Source organism: Zalophus californianus, chromosome 6, assembly GCF_009762305.2.
Source record: "Zalophus californianus isolate mZalCal1 chromosome 6, mZalCal1.pri.v2, whole genome shotgun sequence".
Classification (NCBI taxonomy): Eukaryota; Metazoa; Chordata; class Mammalia; order Carnivora; family Otariidae; genus Zalophus; species Zalophus californianus.
The window spans coordinates 71,157,567-71,179,559 of record NC_045600.1 but is presented as its reverse complement, the minus strand read 5'-3'; the positions used below and the strand labels follow the sequence as shown (position 1 = coordinate 71,179,559).

At 54.5% G+C, this 21,993-nt stretch overlaps 2 protein-coding genes across 3 annotated transcripts; one reads left to right on the top strand and one right to left on the bottom strand.

Annotated features, from left to right (window-relative positions):
- Positions 1–590: 590 nt before the first annotated feature.
- On the bottom strand, positions 591–14,505 carry NRL (neural retina leucine zipper). Its single transcript, XM_027569643.1, has 3 exons — positions 14,168–14,505; positions 2,910–3,317; positions 591–2,003 (listed from the first exon to the last, which is right to left on the bottom strand). Exons 2-3 carry the CDS (start codon positions 3,288–3,290, stop codon positions 1,671–1,673), a joined length of 714 nt encoding a protein of 237 aa, XP_027425444.1. The 5' UTR covers positions 3,291–3,317; positions 14,168–14,505; the 3' UTR covers positions 591–1,670.
- PCK2 (phosphoenolpyruvate carboxykinase 2, mitochondrial) lies at positions 13,052–21,603 on the top strand. Of its 2 annotated transcripts, none has more exons than XM_027569633.2 (10): positions 13,052–13,288; positions 15,371–15,616; positions 16,063–16,247; positions 16,334–16,537; positions 16,899–17,086; positions 17,409–17,571; positions 17,817–18,035; positions 20,194–20,331; positions 20,612–20,707; positions 20,952–21,603. In XM_027569633.2, the coding sequence occupies exons 1-10, from the start codon at positions 13,260–13,262 to the stop codon at positions 21,404–21,406; spliced, it is 1,923 nt and encodes a 640-aa protein (XP_027425434.1). In that variant the 5' UTR covers positions 13,052–13,259; the 3' UTR covers positions 21,407–21,603. The 2 variants fall into 2 exon arrangements, with proteins under 2 accessions (XP_027425434.1, XP_027425435.1); XM_027569634.1 differs by lacking the exon at positions 13,052–13,288 and adding an exon at positions 13,363–13,743.
- The last annotated feature ends 390 nt before the right edge of the window (positions 21,604–21,993 follow it).

Here is a 21,993-nt window from a genome sequence, read left to right as displayed (position 1 = left end):
AGAAAAAGAAATCCTGGGGGAGATGGAGGAGATGCCTACGATTGCAGGTTCCTGAGTGGAAGAGGGACAAGCTGGGCTAGAGGAGGGGGAGGAGGGAATAACTGTGATGGGAAGAGACAGCTGGGGAAGGGGTGGATAGAGGGGGCAGAAAGGAAGAGAGACATATGGGAGCCTCTTCCCCACCTTCAACTGCTTCTCCCTATTTATTATGTCCCTTAGAGGACCTACGACAGTGGCTGGTGAGGTAGCTGCTCCTAGCTCAATGCCTCTGCTCTGCCCAGAGCCCCCGCCTACTCTCTCTGTAGGAAGATGAACCAGAGGGCTGGGTAACCATGGCAACTGTGGGACCTCAGGATAGCCATAGGCAAGCCTGGCCCAGTCACTGATGCTTCTGGGCTTCTGTGCAATGGTGGGAGGAGGAGGAGGCTCCATCTGGCCCAATCCCCACCCTTCCACCCCATTTTCATTGGGCCTGCGGAACTGAGACTCACCACACACACACACACACACACACACACACACAAGCCAGGAGCAAGGCTAAAGAATGAACACTTCTTAAATGGCAAGAACATTTAGCCAATAGTATCAAGTTCTGCCTGAACTTCAAGTTTAATTCACAAAATCTGCATTCTTTCAGCATCTTGTCATACTGGGTAAAATCTCACCCCAGCCCTCAGCAAGGCAGGAGGTAGCAAGGGTACCCTATGCAGGTCTGGAGGCCAAGGCAGCCTGGAGGGAGCAGCAGAGGACCAGTACGGGGGCTCATCCGATGCAGAGGCTTCAATCAGGAAGCAGGAGCAGGACAGGTAGTCCCTTCGGTGAGGTCGTCCTGGGGGCTTCTTGGGGAGGCTCTTGGGGCTCCCACACCAAGGAGATGCCAGAACTGGAAAGGTGTCAGAAGTCTCCAACCCAGGATTAGAGGAGGTAACCAAAACCCAGGGAGCAAGTGGTTTTCTCAAGGTGACAGAGGTATCCAGTGGCAGAGCTGGGACTAGCACCCAGGTCCCCAGACTCCTGCCCAGAGTTCTCTCCCAGCCCACACCAACCACTCCCAGAGCTCCTCAGGCCTTTGCTGCTCTGGGCCCTGGAGGCCACCGGGTTGGGTGGGAGGAAAGCCTCTTGGATAGAGTTCCTAGTCTGTCTTGCTGTTGGTAACTGAGATCTTGAAAATGCAGTAGTCCTAAAATGGGGAGTTTCCAAGCCTCGGAACGAAAAGACAGCTTCATTGCTAATTACCGCCTTAATGCACTACAGGTTGAAAACCTTGAATTAAAATCTAAACTGAGGGGGAGTCACACCTCTCCCTCGCCTCCCATTCGCTGTCACCCAGCCATCATCCACGCCTCCCCGCCCTCCCCCCCTCCCCCACAGTGCCCGGCACTGGCTCCTCCAGATCTCGGTGTCCTGGTCATGTGGGGTGGAACAGGAAGTGGAGGGTTCTGTGTGCTGCCTGCGTGAGGAGAGAAGACCTCTCTCCCAGAAAATGACCAGCATCTAACCTCGGAGCATGCCTTGAGGGTCCCGGAAGTTCGGGGATATTTATGTATAGTCATACCACGGAGTGTCTGGCACCAGAAGGCGCTCAGTAACCATCTAGTGAACGGTACAGTGGCCTTCTGCGTGGTGCCCCTCCATCCCCCCCAGGACACCCCTCGGTGGCCCCTAGCCGCTCAGAGGAAGAAGTGGGCGTGGTCCCCGGCCCCGGGGCCGCTCGAGGTCAGCCGGTCACAGCGAGCCTTGTAGAGGTCGCGCTCCCTGGCCAGGCGGGCCACTTCGGCCCGCAGCGCGTCCAGCTGCGCGGCCAGGCGGGCGCGCTCGGCCTCTAGCCCGCGCCGCTGCTGCAGCCGCTTGGAGCGACAGGCCTGCGCGTAACCGCGGTTCTTCAGCGTGCGGCGCCTCTGCTTCAGCCGCAGCGCCTCGTCGCGCCCGCAGCCCCGCAGCTGCCGGTTGAGCTCCCGCACAGACATCGACACCAGCGCCGCGTCGGAAAACCGCTCGGCCAGCTGCAGAGGGAGCGGCGGGAGAGCGGGTCAGCGCCGGGGGCCCGCCCGGCTCCACCCTCTGGTCGCCGGCGGGACTGCCCCGCCCCCGGGGAGGCTCCGCCCCCGGCCCCCCGCCCCCGCCTTACCCGATGCTCGCCCTTCCACCTAATCCACCCCGCAAGTCCAGACCCCGCCCCAGGTCCCAACAAGCCCCTCCTCCTCGGGGAGCGCGCGCCCCTTTGGGTCCGCCCCGCGCTGTAGGCCCCGCCTCCCGCGGTCGGGTGAGCCAGTCGCGAGTCGGAAACCCGCGCCAACTCTGCGCGGTCCTCGTCGTCCCGCTCCAGGCTCTCTTGGTGTCCAGTGGACACGCGCCCAGGCAGACCCCGCCCCACCAATGCACCTCGCTCCCCTGTCCTGAAGGCCGCAACCCTGTGACCCTCAAAGGATTTGGATTACATCCTAATGCCCTCAACACTCCCATCTGTGTCTATAATTAATAGGATGAGTCCCAATCCTTCCTGAGAAGATTGGGGGCTGGGGAAGCACGATGTTTGAAAAGGCCAACCTCATTCCCGTTCCCACAGTCTCAACTCCACTCCGTTCCCCGCACAACTCTTTCCTTGGTTTCCACAGAGTGTATTTACCTCCCTGTAAAGAACCGCTCCCCATTAATTCTCAACTCTCCCCTTTTGGTCCTCTTCTAACCCAGTCTTCTCCCTCTTCCTCCTGGTTCGGACTACCCATTTCTCTCCATTTGGAAAAAGGGGAGGGAGCTGAAGGTAGTTTTCTCTGATTTCTTTCAAGGGCCCTTTTCTCCTGCTCTCTGTCTCTTCCCCAGTCCATAACCCAGTCCAGGAATTCTCCTTCCTCTCTTGGGCTGTCCTCCCTCACCCTGCCTCCCCTCAGGGCAACTCAGTGATCACTCACCTGGGCATGCTGGGCTCCTGTCTCCTCCGGGCTCCCTGGATAGTAGCTGTGGGGCCCCTCAATAGGGACTGGACCCTGACCCTGCAGCAGCTCCACAGCCTCCTCAGGACTCAGCCCCAGTGCCTCCCCAGCTCCCAGCTGCTGCTGCAGCGTGGCCAGCCAGTACAGCTCCTCCAGGCCTGGCCTGGGGCCCTCGGTAGCCCCCACCATGCCTGGCTCACTGAAGGTGGGTGAAGGAGGCACTGAGCTGTAGGGTGTGGAGCCCAGTGAGGCTGTTGGGGGGCCAGATCGCCCCTCAGAGGGTTCCCGCTTTACCTCAAACTTCATCAGGTCAAAGTCATTGACATATTCCATAGCCAGGGGGCTGGGAGGCAGTGCCATTCTGGGGCTGGATTGGGAGGGGTGCACCTGCAAAAACAGAGGAGAGGTTTGGAGCACCTGGAGGCTGCCTGCCAGCCTCCTTCACCAGAACCTGCTTCTCCCAAAGCCCAAGTGCCCTGGAGAGCCAGAGTTCTGGAAAGTCCGGGTGATGGTGCAACTCTGTTCCCTAAAGAGTCACCTCTGGGCTGGAGCACCTTTTCAGGTGGCAGGGGCTCCTGACTGGGGGCAAGCAGCTCAGAGGCCTGATTGAGGAAGAGGATAGATGGCACAGCGTCTGGCCCCACTGGTGCCTCTGGGAGCTATGAAAAACAAGAGGAATATGGCAGTGCTCCCAGCTCTAGTGCTGGGACATACTGAGAGGCTGTCATCTCAAGAGACATCATTCCATTTCCAAGCAATCAAAAAATTTTGCTTAATTAACTGTGACAGAGTGTCTATTTTAGGACAATGGGAAGGCATGTATGCCATGAATTTTAATGTATAAGGATAACAAGTTGTTATACCTCTCTTTCAGAACACCTAGATAGATGCCTTGCACATAGAAGGTCCTCAGGGCACATCTGTTCTATGGGTTAATCAATCAACTAATCCCTTTTATAGGAGCATGAGACTTTGTAAAGAAAAAAGAAAGGTCCTAGAATCGGTTCTAGAAAGATCAGGACTGAGTGGTGACCTTCTTTCCCCAAGCCAATCTCTCCAAAGGGAACCAACTAAAATTGGTTTTCCTCCTTCTATCCAGAACCTGCTATGTTGTGTGAACTTGGACAGATCACCTCCCCCTTTCTGACCCCAGTTTCTCTTTTTGTTCAATAAAGACAGTTAGACTTTACCGTTTCCCAAAGAGTGTTCTGGGAAATCCTAAGTCTGAGAAATACCCAAGAAGAAGTCGATGCTCAGATAATTTCAAGAAATGCTGCCTCCCATCCCCACGTTCTGCAGATTCACAAAGCACAGCAGCATATTAATCTGAGAAGTCCTTCAGTAAACCATCTGTTCAACCTCAACCCAGCGTGTCCCACACTTATGTCACCAAGGAGCTCTATTCCCTGTTATCAACCACAGAGTGTGCGCTCACCTGAGGAACCTCAGGCTGGGTAACCTCAGAGATCCCTCCCAGCCTGGAACTCCCAAGCTCTAGCCCAGCTCCCTGTTCCAACAGCCCCACTGCCAGCCCCTGAAGGGGCAAGGCAGAGAGTGCTCATCCCCAGAGCTTGGCATTTGGCTCCATCTTGACACCTCAAGCCTAGGTGGCCCTCTTTCTAACGACTTCTCAGACCCTCAGGCTCTGCCCAGAGAGGTGGGGGGGAAGGACAAGTCTTTCGCTCTTCCCGTCCCAGGGAAGGGTTGTTGCCCTATCTATTGAGCCCCTCACCCTTGAGAGGACAGCGGTGGTAGAAACAAAGACATAGATTGAAGGAATGATCCTTGGCAGGGAGGAGATGGCGAAACACTGAGAGAGGCGTCCAGAGAGAACTGAATGAAGAGCTAAGTGAGGAGGGTTATTTCTCTTTCCGCCGTGACAGCCGTGAGGGACATAAAGCCAGTCAGAGTGGGAGTGGGGCAGGGGACAGAAGTGTGAGGAGTCTTGAAGATAGACAACAGAGAGCAGACAGCAGTGACAGAGGAGGGGGCTGTGGGTGAGAGGCCTGGCATGAAGGTAGGCCCTGAATATACTCACGAGGAGGATGGTAGAGACGATGTGCTCAGTGTCAGAGCCAGGCAGGCACAGCGTCCCCAGAGACTGGAGACCCCATTGAGCGGGGCCTGGTGCCTCTGCGCTCAGAACACTCAGAACAAGGCGCTGTGGGCACCAAGCCCACAGGACACTCTTAAAGGGCCAGCGCTCTGAGGTCATCTGTGGTCCTCAGGCCTTTAGCCAATGAGGTAAGGGGATCATTTGCATATCTCATTGGCCTGGGGGGTTGGGGGGGATGAGAAGAGGGAAGAGGACAAGTATGCCTGTTCTCAAGGAAGGAAAGGGGACATCTTCCCCAACAAAGCTCCTTACTGATGGTCCGTCTCGCAGATGCTCAGTCCCCCGGTACAGAGAGCGGCTTTGGCCTGGCCAGCCACACTCGTGTGAACACCACCCGCAGCGCTCAGCAACTGAGAGCCTGGGACTGGAAGAGAGGCCCAGAGAAGCTCCCGGCGCCCTCACCCTCCAACGCTCAACAGCACCGTGGCAGTGTCTGCGGGAGTCCAAGTGGTCCCGAACCCACTCTGACCTAGCCAGTTGGGTCTTTTTCCTGTGCTCGGGAAACCTCACATTTCTGTCCCCTGCCTCACTGCCACTGTGAGGCCCCACACCCCTCACAGCTCTCGTATCAGAAAGACAGGCACCCGTCCCTTTGATGAATGCCCGGGACTTGGCCACCCAATCCTCCGCCTCTCCCGCTCTTGCTGACCCAGTCCCTGGACAGGCTGCCCAGCTCAGACGAAGGAGCAGCAGAAGGGAGAGTGGGGATCTCTGCTCCTTCCTTCCGGGCCACCTCGGGCCACGGAAATCTAATCACCACCAATCCGTCCATCCAAGACACTTCTGTAACTGCCCTCACACGCCCTCTGCTTCCCCTCGCCTTTTCCCTGCATGTGTCTCTGCCCCTCTCTCTTCCTCTCCCACCATCCTGGTTCCCAGATGGCTGGGGGGTGACCTACATTTTCAGCCTAATCCCTTAACACCTCTTAGAGCTCTCATCCCTGAGTAGAAGTTGGAACGGGGATACTAGGAATTAGCTAAGGAGGTGTTTAAACCTGTCTGAAGCTGTTTAAAACAGGGTGTGTGCTAGAGTAGAACTCCAGGAGTTAACGGCTATTCCTTACCTAGTGAGGATACCCAAACGTTCCCATGGGGTTAACAGGCCCTCTGTCCCAAGTCAGAGAGACACCTGGGTGTCCATCAGCCCCAAGGATCAACAGTTACAAAAATTAACCTGGTCCCAACTGGTAGATTCAGATGAGAACGGTAGTTCTCAAAGTATGGTTCCCCCAACCAGCCACAGCATCTGGGAACTTGCTAGAAATGCATATTCTCTGGCCTCACCTCAAACCCACTGAATCAGAAACTCTTGGGATGGGATCCCCAAAATCTGTGTTTTAATGAGCCCTCAGGGGACTTTCTCTCTCTGTGTGTGTTGGGGGGGGCCTCTCTTACCATGCTCAGTACACACATATAAGAAGACCTAGATCATGGGCACCTGAGTGGCTCAGTTGGTTAAGCGACTGCCTTCGGCTCAGGTCATGATCCTGGAGTCCCGGGATCGAGTCCCACATCGGGCTCCCTGCTCAGCAGGGAGTCTGCTTCTCCCTCTGACCCTCTTCCCTCTTGTGCTCTCTATCTCTCATTCTCTCTCTCTCAAATAAATAAATAAAATCTTTAAAAAAAAAAAAAGAAGACCTAGATCAAATGACATCACCCTCTTCCCACATCTGTCCTGCATTTCGTGGAGCAGAGACCATTGTCATGATTTAAGTAGTAAGGCTTCTCAGTGTAATTGCTTGGATCTAGCTGTTTTTGCAGAAGAACCAAGGCCTGGGAACAAGGCCACAGATGGGAATGGGGATCATGGAGACAGGGAATCGCACACACGTCCACGGAATGTGGCCTTGAGGCACATAGCCAGGAAAGAGGGCCCAGAACTTCCTGAGTTGAAGAAGGAGTAGGAAGTGTTGAATGCAGCCCCTTTCTCATGCCTGGCCTGGCCAGACACTTGCCCCCAAACAGCTGTCAGGTCTGTGCTGATCTTCTTGTTTACTGGAGGGCTCAAAGGAGAGGTGGGGGGGCTAAGCTGCTAACGGGCTAAAAGAGTCAGACTAAACAAGCTCAGGCAAGCTGAGCCGCTCAGGGCTCAGACCAGGTGCCACTGACTAGGGAAAGGAGTCTGGGCAGTGAGGGCTGGGCCAGAGGAAAGGAGCAAGGGCACAGAGAGGAGAAGCCGTGGCAACCAGTGGGGCCCCGGGAGGTGGTTAATGGGCCCTCTCGGTGGGGGACCCAGAGACTGGGAGATGCACACTGAGAGTGACTGACTCCAGGACATCTGGAGACAGGGAAACAGGAGTGAAAAAGATGACGCCAGGTGGACCGCAGAAATGACAGAACAGAGGAAGGGAAGCAAGAAGGCTTAGTGGAAGGGGCAGTAGGTGTCAACCTGGAATGGAGGGCAGAACAAGCTGGGGGCTCTCAATTTGTATTAGGGGAGTTGGAGGGATATAGGCCCATGGAAGAGGTAGGCAAAGTGCCACTAAGTGGCAAACTAAAAAAGAGAGGAAGTCTTCTGCAGAGGACCAAGGCGGGAATAAGGGGTAACAAGAAGGGGTCCCTTGCTAGGAGCAAGGGACCAGAAGAGCAATGGCGGTAGAAGGAAGGCAAGTTAAGACTGGGGACCAAGAGCTAGAAAGAAATACAGAGGCAAGTTAAGACTGGGGACCAAGAGCTAGAAAGAAATACAGAGGAACAGACGGATGGTCAGGCCACAGAGGAGGCACAGTGGCCAAAGGACAAAAAAGGAGAAAGATATAAACAGAGGGATGTTGGACAATTGTGGGAAGAGGGCCAGGCAGGTGAAGGGCCAGGAGAATTGGGGTACAAGACCAAGAGGGAGGAGAGGAGACACAGTCAGTAAGCCAGGATGCCATCACTACCCCCTCCTGCACTCCCATTTGCGGAGCCCATTAGACCCTGTAAGCCCTGTAAGTTCTGGCTTTTGGCATCTAGATCTTCAGTAATGGATCCAAATCTTCAAACCTCTTCCTGATCTAGCTGGTATGTTCATTTGACAAGTGGTTTTTTTTTTTTTTTAAGATTTTATTTATTTATTTGTCAGAGAGAGCGAGAGCACAAGCAGGGGGAAGAGCAAGCAGAGGGAGAAGCAGGCTCCCTGCTGAGTAAGGAGCCTGGTGCGGGACTCGATCCCAGGACCCCGGGATCATGACCGGAGCCAAAGGCAGACGCTTAACTGATTGAGCCACCCAGGTGTCCTTTGACAAGTGTTTATCAAGCACCAGGCACTGTGCTAGGCCTTAGGGACACCCCAGTAAAGACTGACACCAGCCCTGTCTTCACAGAGCATACAGACTGATGAAACAGGGAAACATCAATTTATTGCCCTTAGACCCAGGCAAGAGTGGCCCCTGCCTTGGACCCTGTGGTTTTGGAAGGCTCCATTCTGGTTGTGTCCCACCCCATGGGGTGAGGAGTTCAGGCCTCCTCCTCCCACACCCAATCCCCTTCTGGACCACACTCCAGATACCCAGGAATTCTCTGCCCAAAGGGCCCCAAGCCCACTTCTAGGGCCCACATGGACCTCTCCCCTGGGTTGGCCCTTGCAGGAGTGGACCACACTACCGGTACTTACATCCCTAGACCCAAAGGCTGGCCAACAGTGACTATTCTGCAGGAGGTCTTGGACAGAACTGGGACATGTAGACAGAGAGGTCCACATGTGTGCACACGAGGCCCCTCACAGTACAAGATGGTGTCAGGAGTGGGAAAAGAAGAGGGCCCAAGGCCAGTGGCCCAACACACCCTCTCCCCATACCACCACATTCTACTGTAGAATCCTGAGGACTCCGAATAAAGTCCAAATCTGAATTCAAATTTGAACCAAATTCCAGACCATTATGTATATATTTATCAAGGTAGAAGAATAGAACATATTTTATTTAAGAGTTTCTTAGCATAAATTCTACATTTTAAATGTTTAAACACGAGGGGGCAGCTGGCTGGCTCAGTCAGTCAAGCAACCGATTCGTTTTCGGCTCAGGTCAAGATCTTGCCTTTGCTTTTGTGGAACTGAGCCCACGTCAGGCTCTGTGCTCGGTGTGGATTCTGCTTCAGATTCTCTCTCCTCTCCCTCCTGCTCTCTCTCTCTCTCTCTCAAATAAATAAATTAAATATATTTTTAAAAAAATTTAAACACAAGGTTTGTGAGCCTCTATTTGCACTCTTTTTTGAAGTTTTTTTTTTAATTTACTTAAGTAATCTCTACACCTGATATGGTGCTCAAACTCACGACCCCAAAATCAAGAGTTGCACGCTCTTCGCTCTTCCAACTGAGCCAGCCAGGTGCCCCTATTTGTACTCTTGCCCCAGGCCCCACGTATGTTAGGGAGGAGCCTACATGAAAAGCAACCATTATAACTGAGGTGAGTCCCATGGAGGAGAAGGGCAGGCACTAGGATATTTCCTTTCACGAAGACATAATCTAATGGGGAGGGCGGCATCCCGGGGACAGCTCGCCTAATGAAGACATATTAAACTGAGACGGGCCGGGTGAGTAAGAAGTGACCATGTCTGGGGGTGTGGAGAAAAGGGGGATTCCAAGCTGCAAGAACAATATATGCAAGGACTCTGGGCAGGAAAGAGACACGTGTACAAAACGAACAAATAAAAAGACCAACATAGCCAGGGAGTAGAAACCAAGAAAGTGGGAAGAATGGAGGTGGGTGAGGGTGGAGATATCAGCAGAGCCTTATAGTCCAAGTTTAGGATTTGGGCTTTATTCCAAGAGCAGTGAGAAGTTACTAAAGAACTTTTGGCAGGACTGTGACGTGATCAGACTGTGTTTGAAAAGATCACTTTGGATCTAGTGTGGAGGAGGGCAAAATGGAATCAGAGTCAGATTAGGGGGCTCATGCAGTATCCAAGTTGAGTTTAGGGGATATCTTAAGCTGGAAACAAACTCTGAGATGGAAACTTGTGTACAGGTAGTTCTCTGGGGTGGGGGTAGGGGGAGGACTTTTAAAAGCAGAGAGAAAAACAGGACCGGACAGCAGGAAAAGCAGAAGTGTTCTGCAATTGCAACAGAGTCTTCAGCTGACCCCAGAGGAGCTCTGGAGCTCGGCTAGACCAAACTGAGGAAAGGGGACCAGGCCTTGTACCCCTGCATCAACCAGTCACTGGATACATGCTGCACCAGGAGAGGGGTATTACCCACAGGTAGTTCTCAGGGAAGTATTCAGCTGTGAGCCATTAGCAGCCAACACTCCAGGGCTGGGACAATGAGCACCTGGATCCTGAAGAGGGGATCTAGGTGGCGCACCACGGCATCCACTACAGGGCTACAGGGGGTCTGTAGGAGGTCCAAAGGCCAGACCCAGAGGGCCCAGGGAAGGAGAAGATTGCGGACCAGGGCAAGGCTGGTCACACCCTGCCCCCTGGTGGTGGTGTGCCTCCAAAGCTGCGCCAGCTAGTAGACCAAGCTGGGAGGAGGGCCAGGACTGGTATAAAATTATAGCAAATAAAGGGAATCAACACTACAAGGAAACCCTCTTGGGGGCCCTAAAGTTAAGGAAGGACATAATGGGGGAGAAAGATTCAGGAACGTGAGACTTGTTTATTCTTTTATTCAAACAGCATTTATTAGCTGCCTATTACAGGCCAGATTCTGCCAGGAACTAGGATAAAAATAAGACTAAACTTGGGTCCTTCTTTCAAGGAGCTAACACTTAAGTGAGGATTACAGAGATACAAAAGTAACTATAGTAAAGTGTGAGAAGTTCAAAAACAGAGGTATGTATACAGTATAGAACCAATACACATGAGATAGATGTTAATTCTTAGAGTCAAACTGACTTCACGTAAGAGGGGATGTTTAATTTAAATCTGAAGGGCAGAAGGGGTCGGCAAAAGGGTTCTGGAAACTGCAGTTGGGCATGTAGGTGGCAAGTAGGAAGGTGGCAGCGATAATGCTGGATAAATAGGAGCCAGGTTACAAAGGACATCAGCTGCCCCATTGTAGGAAGCCTCGAAGGGATTTTAAGCCTGAAAGTGATATGATCTCACCTTTTTAAAAATCATAAATCTAGGGGACAGTATAGGATTGGAAGGGGAAAAAAATAACCTGGTAATGAGAGTCAGAAAGGCTTTGATTCAGACTCCATTTCTCCTGCTGAGCAGCTATGTGACATTGAGCAGATGACAACCTCTCTGGGCCTCAGTGTCCACATGCGTAAAATAGGATGGTTGTGAAACTGCATGAAATGATGCATGTAAAGCTGCTAGCACAGAGCCCGGCCTGGTGTCCACACAATAAACATTCTCTCTCTCTCTCTTAACTCATCAAAGTGAACTTATATGCAGAGTTTGGAGGGTAGCTGGCTGGGAGGGAGAGTGGGTGGCATTTGGAGAGGCAGGAGTCTAAGAAGTATCTTGGAAGATATCACCCGAAGCCAGGTGAGAGGTAAGTCCTGAACTAAGGCAATGGCCTTGGGGATGGACATAGATTTGAGAGCTAATTAGGAAGTACAAATCCAAAGCTGCTGGTGTCTGATTGGCTATGGAAGAGAAGAAAGGAATAGCCTAGACTGATTCAGGTTTCTCTGGGGCAACTGCCTAGATGCTGGTGCCGTTCACTGAGATGCGGAACCATGAGAACAGGTGCAGGATTATGAAAGAAATGATGACCTTCGGCAGATGCATGCTGCCCCTGGCATGCACACCTTTAGGACTAAAAGGCGGCCAAAGAGGCAGCTGTTTGAAGCGGAGTAGGTGTGGACAGAGCTTGGATATAGGGACTGGAGGAAAGAATCCCAAATATATACACGTGAGGTTGAGTCCAGGATGGGGGCTGGGTGAAGAGCTAGAGAGTCAACAGCAAGCCCAAGGCTGGAGGCCAGCTCTCCTTGTCCCGACACGTTCTAGCACAGAACTCTGAGAAACCTGAGAATCAGGATTATTTCTGTTGCAAACAGCAGAAATCCATTGAAAATTAGCTTGAGCGAGAGAAGAAATTTGTTGACTCTTACAACCAAAATTGGGAACCTGTAGCTCTCCATCCCTCTGCTCTGCTTCCTCCAGGTTGGCTTCCATCTAGGGTAGGTTCCTGCTTTGCAGTGCCAAGCTGACACCCAGCAGCTCTAGGTTTATATCCTACCAGGCTCAGCAACCCCAACAGAAAGACAGCCCATTTTGAAAGTTTACAGAAAAAGCCCCCAAGAGGGATCTCATGTCCATCCCTGAACATTCGCAATCACTGTGGCCAAAGCGAGGAACATAGAGATTGGCCAAACTGAGAGCCTACCCACAGGAGACCCATATGATCACATGGACTGGTGAGGCGGTTCCCCAAAGGAACATCAGGGTGCTACTAACAAAAAGGGGGTGTCAATGCTGGGCAGGTGCCTACCATAGACATGTTTGAGTTTGAGTTACTATGGCATTTGGGGTGATACTTAGTGGTCTCAAGTTGCAGGGAGATGTCTGAATGGAGACATAACTTGAGAAATTATCTGAGGACCATATGTGGCAGTTGGGTGGGACAGATTAGTTCTCCAGGAGAATGTGGCAAGAACAGCCAGGACAGAGGCCCAAAGGAAAGACTCTGGGGTGGAGAGGCACCACCATTTCATGGTGAGGCAGAAGAGAGCCCTCATTAGGAGGAGAAAAAACAGGGATTTGGGAGTTGGGGACCGAGGGAACCTTAGCCCTGGGACCCTGGAAAACAAAAGCCTGGGTCTCAGAGTGGCCAGTCCCCAGAAGGGAAAAGGCAATGTCCAACCCCCGGTTTCTGGACTTCCAGCCTCCGTGGGCCCCCGCCCTGGCCTCTCCCCTCGTTCCTGGTTTGTTTGCCACCCCAGTGTCTCCCAGCCCCTATCTCTCGGGAGCAAGAGTCCTCAAAGTTACATCATGTGCAGGGGACGAGGCGGGGCGGGGGCGGGGCCTTGCGGAGGCGGGGAGCCGACGGGCCCGGCTGTCCAATGGGAGAGACGGGTTTAGGGACAAGGATGCGGGGCGTGGGGCGGGCCTAGGGCCTGGAGCCCGGGGACCCGGGGAGCGGGCCGAATGGCAGGGCGGAGAGAGGGTCGCGCCGGCCCTGCTAGGTTCCGCCCCTGCGCCCTCCCGCCCGCCTCCTTTTTAAGCGCCTCCCGCCCAGCCTCCGCTCCCGCTCGCTGCGCTCCCTCCTTCCCCGCCTTCCTTATCTCCCCGGCTCCGCTCGGTTCTCGTGGCCACCGCGCAGCCCCCGCCCAGGTGCCATGGCCGCTGTGTACCGCCCCGGCCTGCGGTGAGTGAGCCCCAGCCCGGGGCCGACCCGCACCTTCCGCCGCGCTCGCTCCTTCGGGGCGGCCGGGGGGGCTCTCCTGCCCGCCCGCCTCCGTCCGCTTTCCCGGCGGAGGAGGCGGCGGGCCGGGGGCGAGTGTTCTCGATCCCCGGCCTCTCGGACCGGGCGTCTCGCGGGAGATCTGGGGCGGCTTCTGCCGCTCTGGGTCTCTCCGCTTCCGTCCCTTCCTCCCCCTCCCTGCTTTGCTGGTCTCTGACCGCACCGTCTCGACCTGCCACTCTCAGAACTTCTTCCCCCTCCTCGCTCGCCCCCGCGGAGCCCTGTCTCCTCGTCTCTTCCTTTCCTTTACAGATGTAACCCCTGTGCCCCAGTTGCTACCAGAAGCGATAGGGCCCTGGGGTCAAGGGTGCGTGAATCCCTGGGGGATTGAGCTCAGAGCTCCCCAAAGAAGGTAGAAGGTAAACCTCTATTACCCGGTCTCCCGCGAACTGGACCCTGGAGGGAAGCCCGGTGCAGCCCAGGGACTTGGGGCCAGGGGAAGGAGGGAAGCAAGGTGGAGGAGGGGGACAAGTTGCTTTCAATTCTGATATGGCTGGCTTTGGTCCCTGTCCAGGACGGGAGCCCCTAGGCCCTGCTCCCTTTTCAGAGCTTCCTGTCAGTCCTCTGTAGCCTCCCTTCTTCCCAGCATTTGTCCCAAAGTCTGAGCTGACCCCATATCTCTCTCACAGCTGGTTCCACTTTGCCAGCCGTTGAGGGTGGTCTCTGGAGCAGAGGAAAAGGAGAAGGTCCCACTTAGGGGACTGGACGGGAGTGGGGGAGCATCACCAGAGACTTCCTGAGCCAGGCCCCCTGCAGGGAGAAGCTCTCCCCAAGACTGGGTACCTTTAAAATGAATGCTCAGGGACAACTCTCCAGGTTCCAGGAGTCCTCTTCCTCTGCCCCTGTGGCCGCACTGGGTTTCCATCCTGCTTTCTCTGTTGGAAGCCAGCCCAGGTCCCACTCTAGCCAGGCTCCAGCTCCCTCATCCGTGGTCTGAGGGTCCTCCCTTCCCCAGGCTTACAGCCTCTGAGTTTGAGCTTTTTGCAGTCTGATGTCCCCCCCCACCCCCCACCCCCCCGCCTTTCTGCCTTTCTGCTAAGACCCAAAGCTCTCTAGGCATGTGACCTCTAGGGGGAGGGACAGGGGCACGCAGTCCGTTGTGTGGAGCAGTTTCTGGTGGGTGAGGCCCTGGCATAGAAGGAGGGCAACTTCCCTCTCTTGGCCTTTGCTCTCTCTGGGTCACTCCACCCTGGGTCCAGGCCAGTCAGAGCGGACCCTGCTTCTCCCTCTCCCAGGAGTGCAAAGGGACAGACAACAGGGACCCTGCCCTCCTGGGAATGGGCACGAATCCAGCCAGTGACATTCCCCAACAGTCAGCCTTTGGCCCAGCTCAAAGACACCTACCCAATGGCAACATCTTATGCAACCTTTGTTGGCCCAGGTGGGCATCCCTAACTCTGATGCCTGGAACCCCAATATCCAGTTACCCACTCTCTGTGCAAGAGCCCTAATCTAGAAACCTGGGACTGTCCCATCTCAAAGCCTGGGTCCTTTGCTGAGGCTTTCACAGTCTTAATAGCATACACACCAGAAGAAAAAAGTAAAAACAGCTGCTTTTTTAACTTAAAAAATTATGCTTGAGAAGGGGAAGAACAGGGATGAGAGCTTCAAGTACCAGACACATGAAGCTGTCACCTGGGCAACAGGGCACCCCATCATTTCCAACATCGACCAGACACAGTGAGACGTGGACACGGGCTTAGCCTGCAATAACCTCAGCATGCCTCCAGATATACTCCGTACAGCCAGGCATGTGCCCTTATGGTCATTGGCCAATACCTGTCCCTCACTGAGACTCATGAAGGCCGCAAGATACATGTGGCCCGAACCCCTCCCACTCACCTATTCCGACCTGCCCTTCAAGGTGCCTGTGCCCAGACCCGCTCTAGCACACTCCCCAGCAGCACTCAAGCTTCTTGTCCCCTTGACTTGCCCAGCTTCCATGAGAACACCCCGCTCATTCCCTCTCTGTTTCTTGTCTTGCAGGCTTAGCTGGCCTGGGCTGAGCCCCTGGGGCTGGTCATCATGGCGCAGCATCCAGACCCTGCGAGTACTCAGTGGAGATCTGGGCCAGCTGCCCCCTGGGGTGCGAGACTTTGTGGAACGCAGTGCCCGCCTGTGCCGACCGGAGGGCATCCACATCTGTGATGGCACCGAGGCTGAGAACACTGCCACGCTGACCCTCCTAGAAAAGCAGGGACTTATCCGAAAGCTCCCCAAGTACAACAACTGGTACGCCCTGGGCCCCATGACCCATGAGATGGGGGCAGCTGCTTGGACTGGGCCACTTTGGATTTACCAAGACAAAATCAAATTTAACGAGACCATCCCAATGGAAGGAGCAAGCATGGGACCTTTGGGGGAAACAGAATCAGGAATTAATGGGATTGGTCTGTATTTTTACGTTAAGGAGAGAAGCTAATATAAGTAAAAACCTTTGCCTTTTTTTTTTTTCTCTCCCAAGTTCAGAGAGTTTTTGCCAAGGGCCTTTAGAAGGCTAGGCCAAGGGAACTACCCCTTAGATGGGACAAAATCTAGAGGAAGCCACTGAGGTGCAAACGGATGGGAAGAAATCAGGCCCACAGAAGACCTAGAGTCAAAGTTGGACTTGAGAGATTGGGTTGGGGGATGAGGGAGATTGGCTGGCCACATCTTCCTGATAACTCCTTCTCCCCCAGCTGGCTGGCCCGCACAGACCCCAAGGATGTGGCACGAGTAGAGAGCAAGACGGTGATTGTAACTCCTTCTCAACGGGACACAGTGCCCCTCCCCGCCGGTGGGGCCCGTGGGCAACTAGGCAACTGGATGTCCCCAGCTGAGTTCCAGCAAGCTGTGGATGAGAGGTTTCCGGGCTGCATGCAGGGTAACCGGGGCAGGGACACAGAACCAGGGACACTGAAGCTATGAACAGGTTAGAACCCTCCATCCAGGTAGCATTTTCCTCCACAGGCCGAACCATGTATGTGCTTCCATTCAGCATGGGTCCTGTGGGCTCCCCACTGTCCCGCATCGGAGTGCAGCTCACTGACTCGGCCTACGTGGTAGCAAGCATGCGTATCATGACCCGGTTGGGGACGCCCGTGCTCCAGGCCCTGGGAGATGGCAACTTTGTCAAGTGTCTGCACTCTGTGGGCCAGCCCCTGACCGGGCAAGGTGAGTGCTTGCTGCACCTAGGGGAGAACACAGACCTGTTTGCACTCAGAGGGAACCCCAAATTCCACCCATCCTCATTAGTGAAACACCCAAGTCCCAAAATCTAGGGCAGCAGTCTGGGCTGGGGGTGATGCCGTGTCGCCAGACCAGTTTGCACAAGATTGAGAAAAGTCATCCGTCCATGTCCCACAAGAGGGACATGGGAGCTGATGGATAGTATGAGGTGGGGGGCCTTAGCCACTCATTGGCACCGCCACTGCTCCTAAGTGTCTCTCCTGCCAAGCCCGATCCCTCCAGCCCCTAACGCCCCAGTTCCTGATGCCCCTGCCAGCAGTCAGCCCTATGACCCCACTGTCCCCAGGGGAGCCGGTGAGCCAGTGGCCATGCAACCCAGAGAAAACGCTGATTGGCCACGTGCCTGACCAGCGGGAGATCGTCTCCTTCGGCAGCGGCTATGGTGGCAACTCCTTGCTGGGCAAGAAATGCTTTGCCCTTCGCATCGCCTCTCGGCTGGCCCGGGATGAGGGCTGGCTGGCGGAGCACATGCTGGTGAGGGCCTGGAGAAGATCTGGGCAGCTGCGGGGAGCAGGGCGAGGGCGGGGCCCGGCCGGCAGCCTTAGCCTCACCTCCCCACTGCCAGGGGCCAGGCTGGTGGGCAGGGACTCTGCCCCAGTGACCGAAGCTTTGGCCCCAGGCTGCTGAACATTGAGGGGGCTTTGACTTGCCGCCAGCCCAGCCCTGTGGTGAGGTGTTGGCACCTGTTTCACGAATAAACATTTGTCCTCCCTGTTAACTCCTAGCTGTCCTTTCTGTGCAGACCATAACTGACCTTTGGTGACTCCTCCTTGTTCCCTCTCTCCTCAACACACAGATCCTGGGTATCACAAACCCCGCGGGGAAGAAGCGCTACGTGGCGGCCGCCTTCCCCAGTGCCTGTGGCAAGACTAACCTGGCCATGATGCGGCCAGCACTGCCGGGCTGGAAAGTGGAGTGTGTGGGGGATGACATCGCCTGGATGAGGTTTGACAGTGATGGTGAGAGGCCCTTGCATCATACTCTCGGTTCTGGCTCTTACCGGAGCATAGGAGTCTCCCCTCCACTGCTCCTGGCAGACCTGCCCCATACCTCCTGGTAGTCCAGCCACCCCAGAGACAGAAAGGCTTTCCCCATCAGATCTGGGGGCCAGCTCAGGGCAAGGAGGAGCAGAGCAGAACCTTCCATGGCCACACCTCTCAACTTTTCCGGGTTGGCCCTTCTTTTTTGTCACTTCTCCTAACAGGTCGACTCCGGGCCATCAACCCTGAGAATGGCTTCTTCGGGGTGGCCCCTGGCACCTCTGCCACCACCAATCCCAATGCCATGGCCACAATCCAGAGTAACACTCTTTTCACCAATGTGGCTGAGACCAGCGATGGTGGAGTGTACTGGGAGGGCATTGACCAGCCTCTTCCGCCTGGCGTCACCGTGACCTCCTGGCTGGGCAAACCCTGGAAACCCGGTATGCGGTGTTGGGGGAGTTGCGACACAGCCCCTCCGGGCTCAGCACCTTGATGACGTAAAAGCCTTCTCCACAACCTGCAGCCATCCTCCAGGACCTCTGGGAGGCCCAGGAAGTTATGAATAGTCCCAGTTTCCAACCCCAAACAAGATCTCAGGTCAAGTCCCATCTCCACCAAGTACTGGCTTTGGGACCTGACTTAGTTGCTTACCCTCCTGAGCTTCAGTGACCCCATCAGTTAAATAGAGGTGGTTACCAATGTACCTATCTCATAAGGCTGCTGGAAGGCTAAATAATGCATGCAAAGAGTTTAGCGCGGTGCCAAATACATAGCAAATTCTCAATAAAAATCAGCTGGAATTTTTTTTGAAAAGGAAAGGCAAGGACTGTTTTGAAAATTTTTACACAAGGAATTAGGCTCAAAGCACAGTCTATAAAGTTTGACCCATTAGGAAGGAGGAAGCCTGCCCCTCCCCCTGCTACTTGGCTCCCACCATCCCCTCTATAATAACCATTGTGTAAAGGTCAGTGTTGGGACGCCTGGGTGGCTCTGCCGGTTGAGCAGCTGACTCTTGATTTCTGCTCAGGTCATGATCTCAGGATTGTGAGATCAAGCCCCCTGTTGGCTCCGTGCTGGTGCTTGGCGGGGAGTCTGCTTGAGATTCTCTCTCTCTCTCCCTCTGCCCCCACTCTAAAATAATAAATAAATCTTTAAAAAAGACACTTCCCCGTCCCTCTAACATGCACACCCCAATCCGCCTTCCAGGGGAAATCAGACCAGCCTTTTAGCCTCTTCTTTTTTTTTTTTTTTTAAAGATTTTAAAGCCTGCTTCTCCCTCTCCCACTCCCCCTGCTTGTGTTCCCTCTCTCGCTGTGTCTCTCTCTTTAGCCTCTTTCTCAACCCTGTCATTGCCCCTGGCACCTAGCAGTCCTGCTCCTCCCCCACCCCTGCACTCTGGACCTTCTGCAGTCGGAGAGCCCAGAGACCTAGGGATGGGAGCAAAGAAAGGCATGCTGGGGACGGCATGCTTGTGGTCGCTGAAGCCTACATTCACGTTTTCCGGTCTGGCCCAGCATGCTCCCTCCTTATCAAATCACCCCTCACTGTCTCCACCACCGTCATTAAGCCCTCCATGGCCTCCCCACCCTTGAGAAACTCAAGAAATCTTCCTACTTCCCCACAGGCTCATTCCCCAACCCTTTCATCATCTCTAGCTTCACAGGTATAACTAGGGCGTGGTGTGCCTAGCTGCAATTCTGGGAATAATACCCTGTGCAGGGACCTGAATTGGGGGCTGATGGAAGGGCACGAGGCTCTTAGATGCAGGTGGAGGCAGGAGCTGGGGGTGGGGAAGGGGACACAGGGGTGGGAGGGGGGGACTGGCTCTAGAACTCCCTTGCCCCCCAACCCCGCCAGGTCCTACCAACAACCTCCAGCAGAGAAGACACCATGTTGCTTCAGGGCCCCCATGGTGATGCTTTGTACATATGCCACTGATTTGGTCCCATTCCTTCTCCAAGCACCTGACAGGGCCACATGAGCTACGCTCCTCAGGTTATGCCTGCCCAGGTTATGTCTGACTTCCTCCAGCCCTTTTACTCCATCTGGGTCTGAGCAGACCCAGGGAAATCACCAAAATTCTGCTAGCTTCCAAATCAATTCCTGTTTACATTCTGATACCTCAGAAGATCCCGTCTTCTCCTATTTGCTGATGGAAAGTCAATTGTCTGAAATACTGATCTGACGGTCTCAGTTTTTGCTTTAGGTTTGAGTGTTTGCTTAAATAATAATCCCATAAATAAAGAAACCACTTCTGGGATAAATTTACTGTTCTAACCTTATGCCAATAGCTAAGCCCCTTCTCTTGAGCACTGGTCAATGCCAAGTGGCTATAGCTTGGCATAGACGGTAGGGTCTTGCTAAACCCCAATGCCTTGCCCACTCTTTCTCACATAGCTCAGCTGGCAGCACTGTTTAGATAAATAACCAATCTTCTGGGGGAGATGTCCTGGCTCCCTTCTCCCTGCTCCTTACCACACGAGGTTGCAGGGCGTTGATGACGCAAACAGAAATTGTGCAAGAGTGTGTGCCAAAGTATGTTTGTATTGGGGGTGGACAAGTCCTTGGAAGTGATAGTAGTTCTGTTGTCCCTGCCAGGAGACAAGGAGCCCTGTGCACATCCCAACTCTCGCTTTTGTGCCCCGGCTCGCCAGTGCCCCATCATGGACCCAGCCTGGGAGGCCCCTGAGGGTGTCCCCATTGATGCCATCATCTTTGGAGGCCGCAGACCCAAAGGTAAGCATCATGTGGGCTCTATGCCTCCTCAGTAAAGGGTCTGGCTCTGTCTCAGGGCCCACCCCCTCTTGTACTTAAAGCCTCAGTCTGGATTGCCACTGTAGCTATCTGTCTCTAGAGCTGTCCCCTGGAGAATGCAAAACTATGGGGAGGCATACGGTTTGAAAATGGGATAGCAGAGATCCCAGGAGAGCGAGACCAGGAGTCAAGATCACCAGAAGGGATGGAGTGAGGGTCCAAAGAAAAAAGCTGCCTGTGACCCTGTTCACCCGTGTTCTAGGAGTACCCCTGGTATATGAGGCCTTCAACTGGCGCCACGGGGTGTTTGTGGGCAGTGCCATGCGCTCTGAGTCCACCGCTGCTGCTGAACACAAAGGTGAGTGCCCTCCCTGTGCCCCTCTCCTGTGTGCCCACATCGCAGCTTCTCTCCCTTCCTGAGCCAGGCCTTCCTCCTCCTGCGCTCCCCACGTGTCTCTTTTCCCAGTCCCTTTTCTTCACCCTAATCTGAGGAAGATTCCAGAACCACCAAAATTTCACCACTCCCTCCAGCCGGTGGCAGGGTGCCCTTCTCTTCTCCAGTAAGGAGGAAGAGGCCTTATCCATCCTGTTCCCCTCCCCAGGGAAGATCATCATGCACGACCCATTTGCCATGCGGCCCTTTTTTGGCTACAACTTCGGGCGCTACCTAGAACACTGGCTGAGCATGGAGGAGCGCAAGGGGGCCCGGCTGCCCCGCATCTTCCATGTCAACTGGTTCCGGCGGGACGAGGCGGGCCGCTTCCTGTGGCCAGGCTTTGGAGAGAATGCTCGGGTGCTAGACTGGATCTGCCGGCGGCTAGAAGGAGAGGACAGTGCCCGAGAGACACCCATCGGGCTGGTGCCGAAGGAAGGCGCCTTGGATCTCAGCGGCCTGGGAGCCATAGACACAACCCAGCTGTTCTCGCTCCCCAAGGACTTCTGGGAACAGGAGGTTCGTGATATTCGGAGCTACCTGACCGAGCAGGTCAATCAGGATCTACCCAAGGAGGTGTTGGCTGAACTGGAGGCCCTGGAGGGACGTGTGCGCAGAATGTGACCTGAGGCTCCAGGCTAGCAAGAGAGCACGGTGACCCCCATCCCTTCCCAGCCCCCATCTAGGGATAGGAGAGCCACCAGGCTTGCAGAAAATATGAGCGATTTGATACAACCAACATCTGGGTGCCATGAGACCAGGCCACAGACCTTCTCTGACCCTCGGTCCAATAATAAGAGACGGTCATTTATTTTCCACAACTTTCGTGCTGTTTTCATTCCCGCCTGTCTTCATGGGCTTCTAACAACAATTTCACAGTCTTCTTCTTGCAGCCCTCCAGGCAGCCAGCACCCCAGTGCAGCCTGGCCTGGCACAGCCTGGTGGTAGCCAGGATCTCACTCACAGGCAGCTCTGCCACTGGGCCATAGAAGTAGGAATTTCTGGGAGAAGGTGCATCGACTCTGTGTCCCGAGGTCTTAAAAAGATGGGAGCTTCTGCGAGCTGCTCAGTGTAGCTTCCAGGCCTAAAATTCCCGATCTCCCACTTGGACACACAGAAGCCTCTAGAACCCCATTCCCCAGTGAAGCAATTCCATTGTCAGTTGTCAAACCTGTTCTTCCTCCTGCCTGACCTGAAATTGGGACTCTCAA

Coding starts and splice junctions, on each gene's coding strand:
- NRL (XM_027569643.1), bottom strand. CDS start 3,290: ATGGCACTGCCTCCCAGCCCCCTGGCTATGGAATATGTCAATGACTTT. Junction 2,004..2,909: donor CAGGAGCCCAGCATGCCCAG/GTGAGTGATCAC, acceptor CTCCCTCTGCAG/CTGGCCGAGCGGTTTTCCGA.
- PCK2 (XM_027569633.2), top strand. CDS start 13,260: ATGGCCGCTGTGTACCGCCCCGGCCTGCG. Junction 13,289..15,370: donor GTGTACCGCCCCGGCCTGCG/GTGAGTGAGCCC, acceptor CTTGTCTTGCAG/GCTTAGCTGGCCTGGGCTGA. Junction 17,572..17,816: donor GATGAGGTTTGACAGTGATG/GTGAGAGGCCCT, acceptor TTCTCCTAACAG/GTCGACTCCGGGCCATCAAC.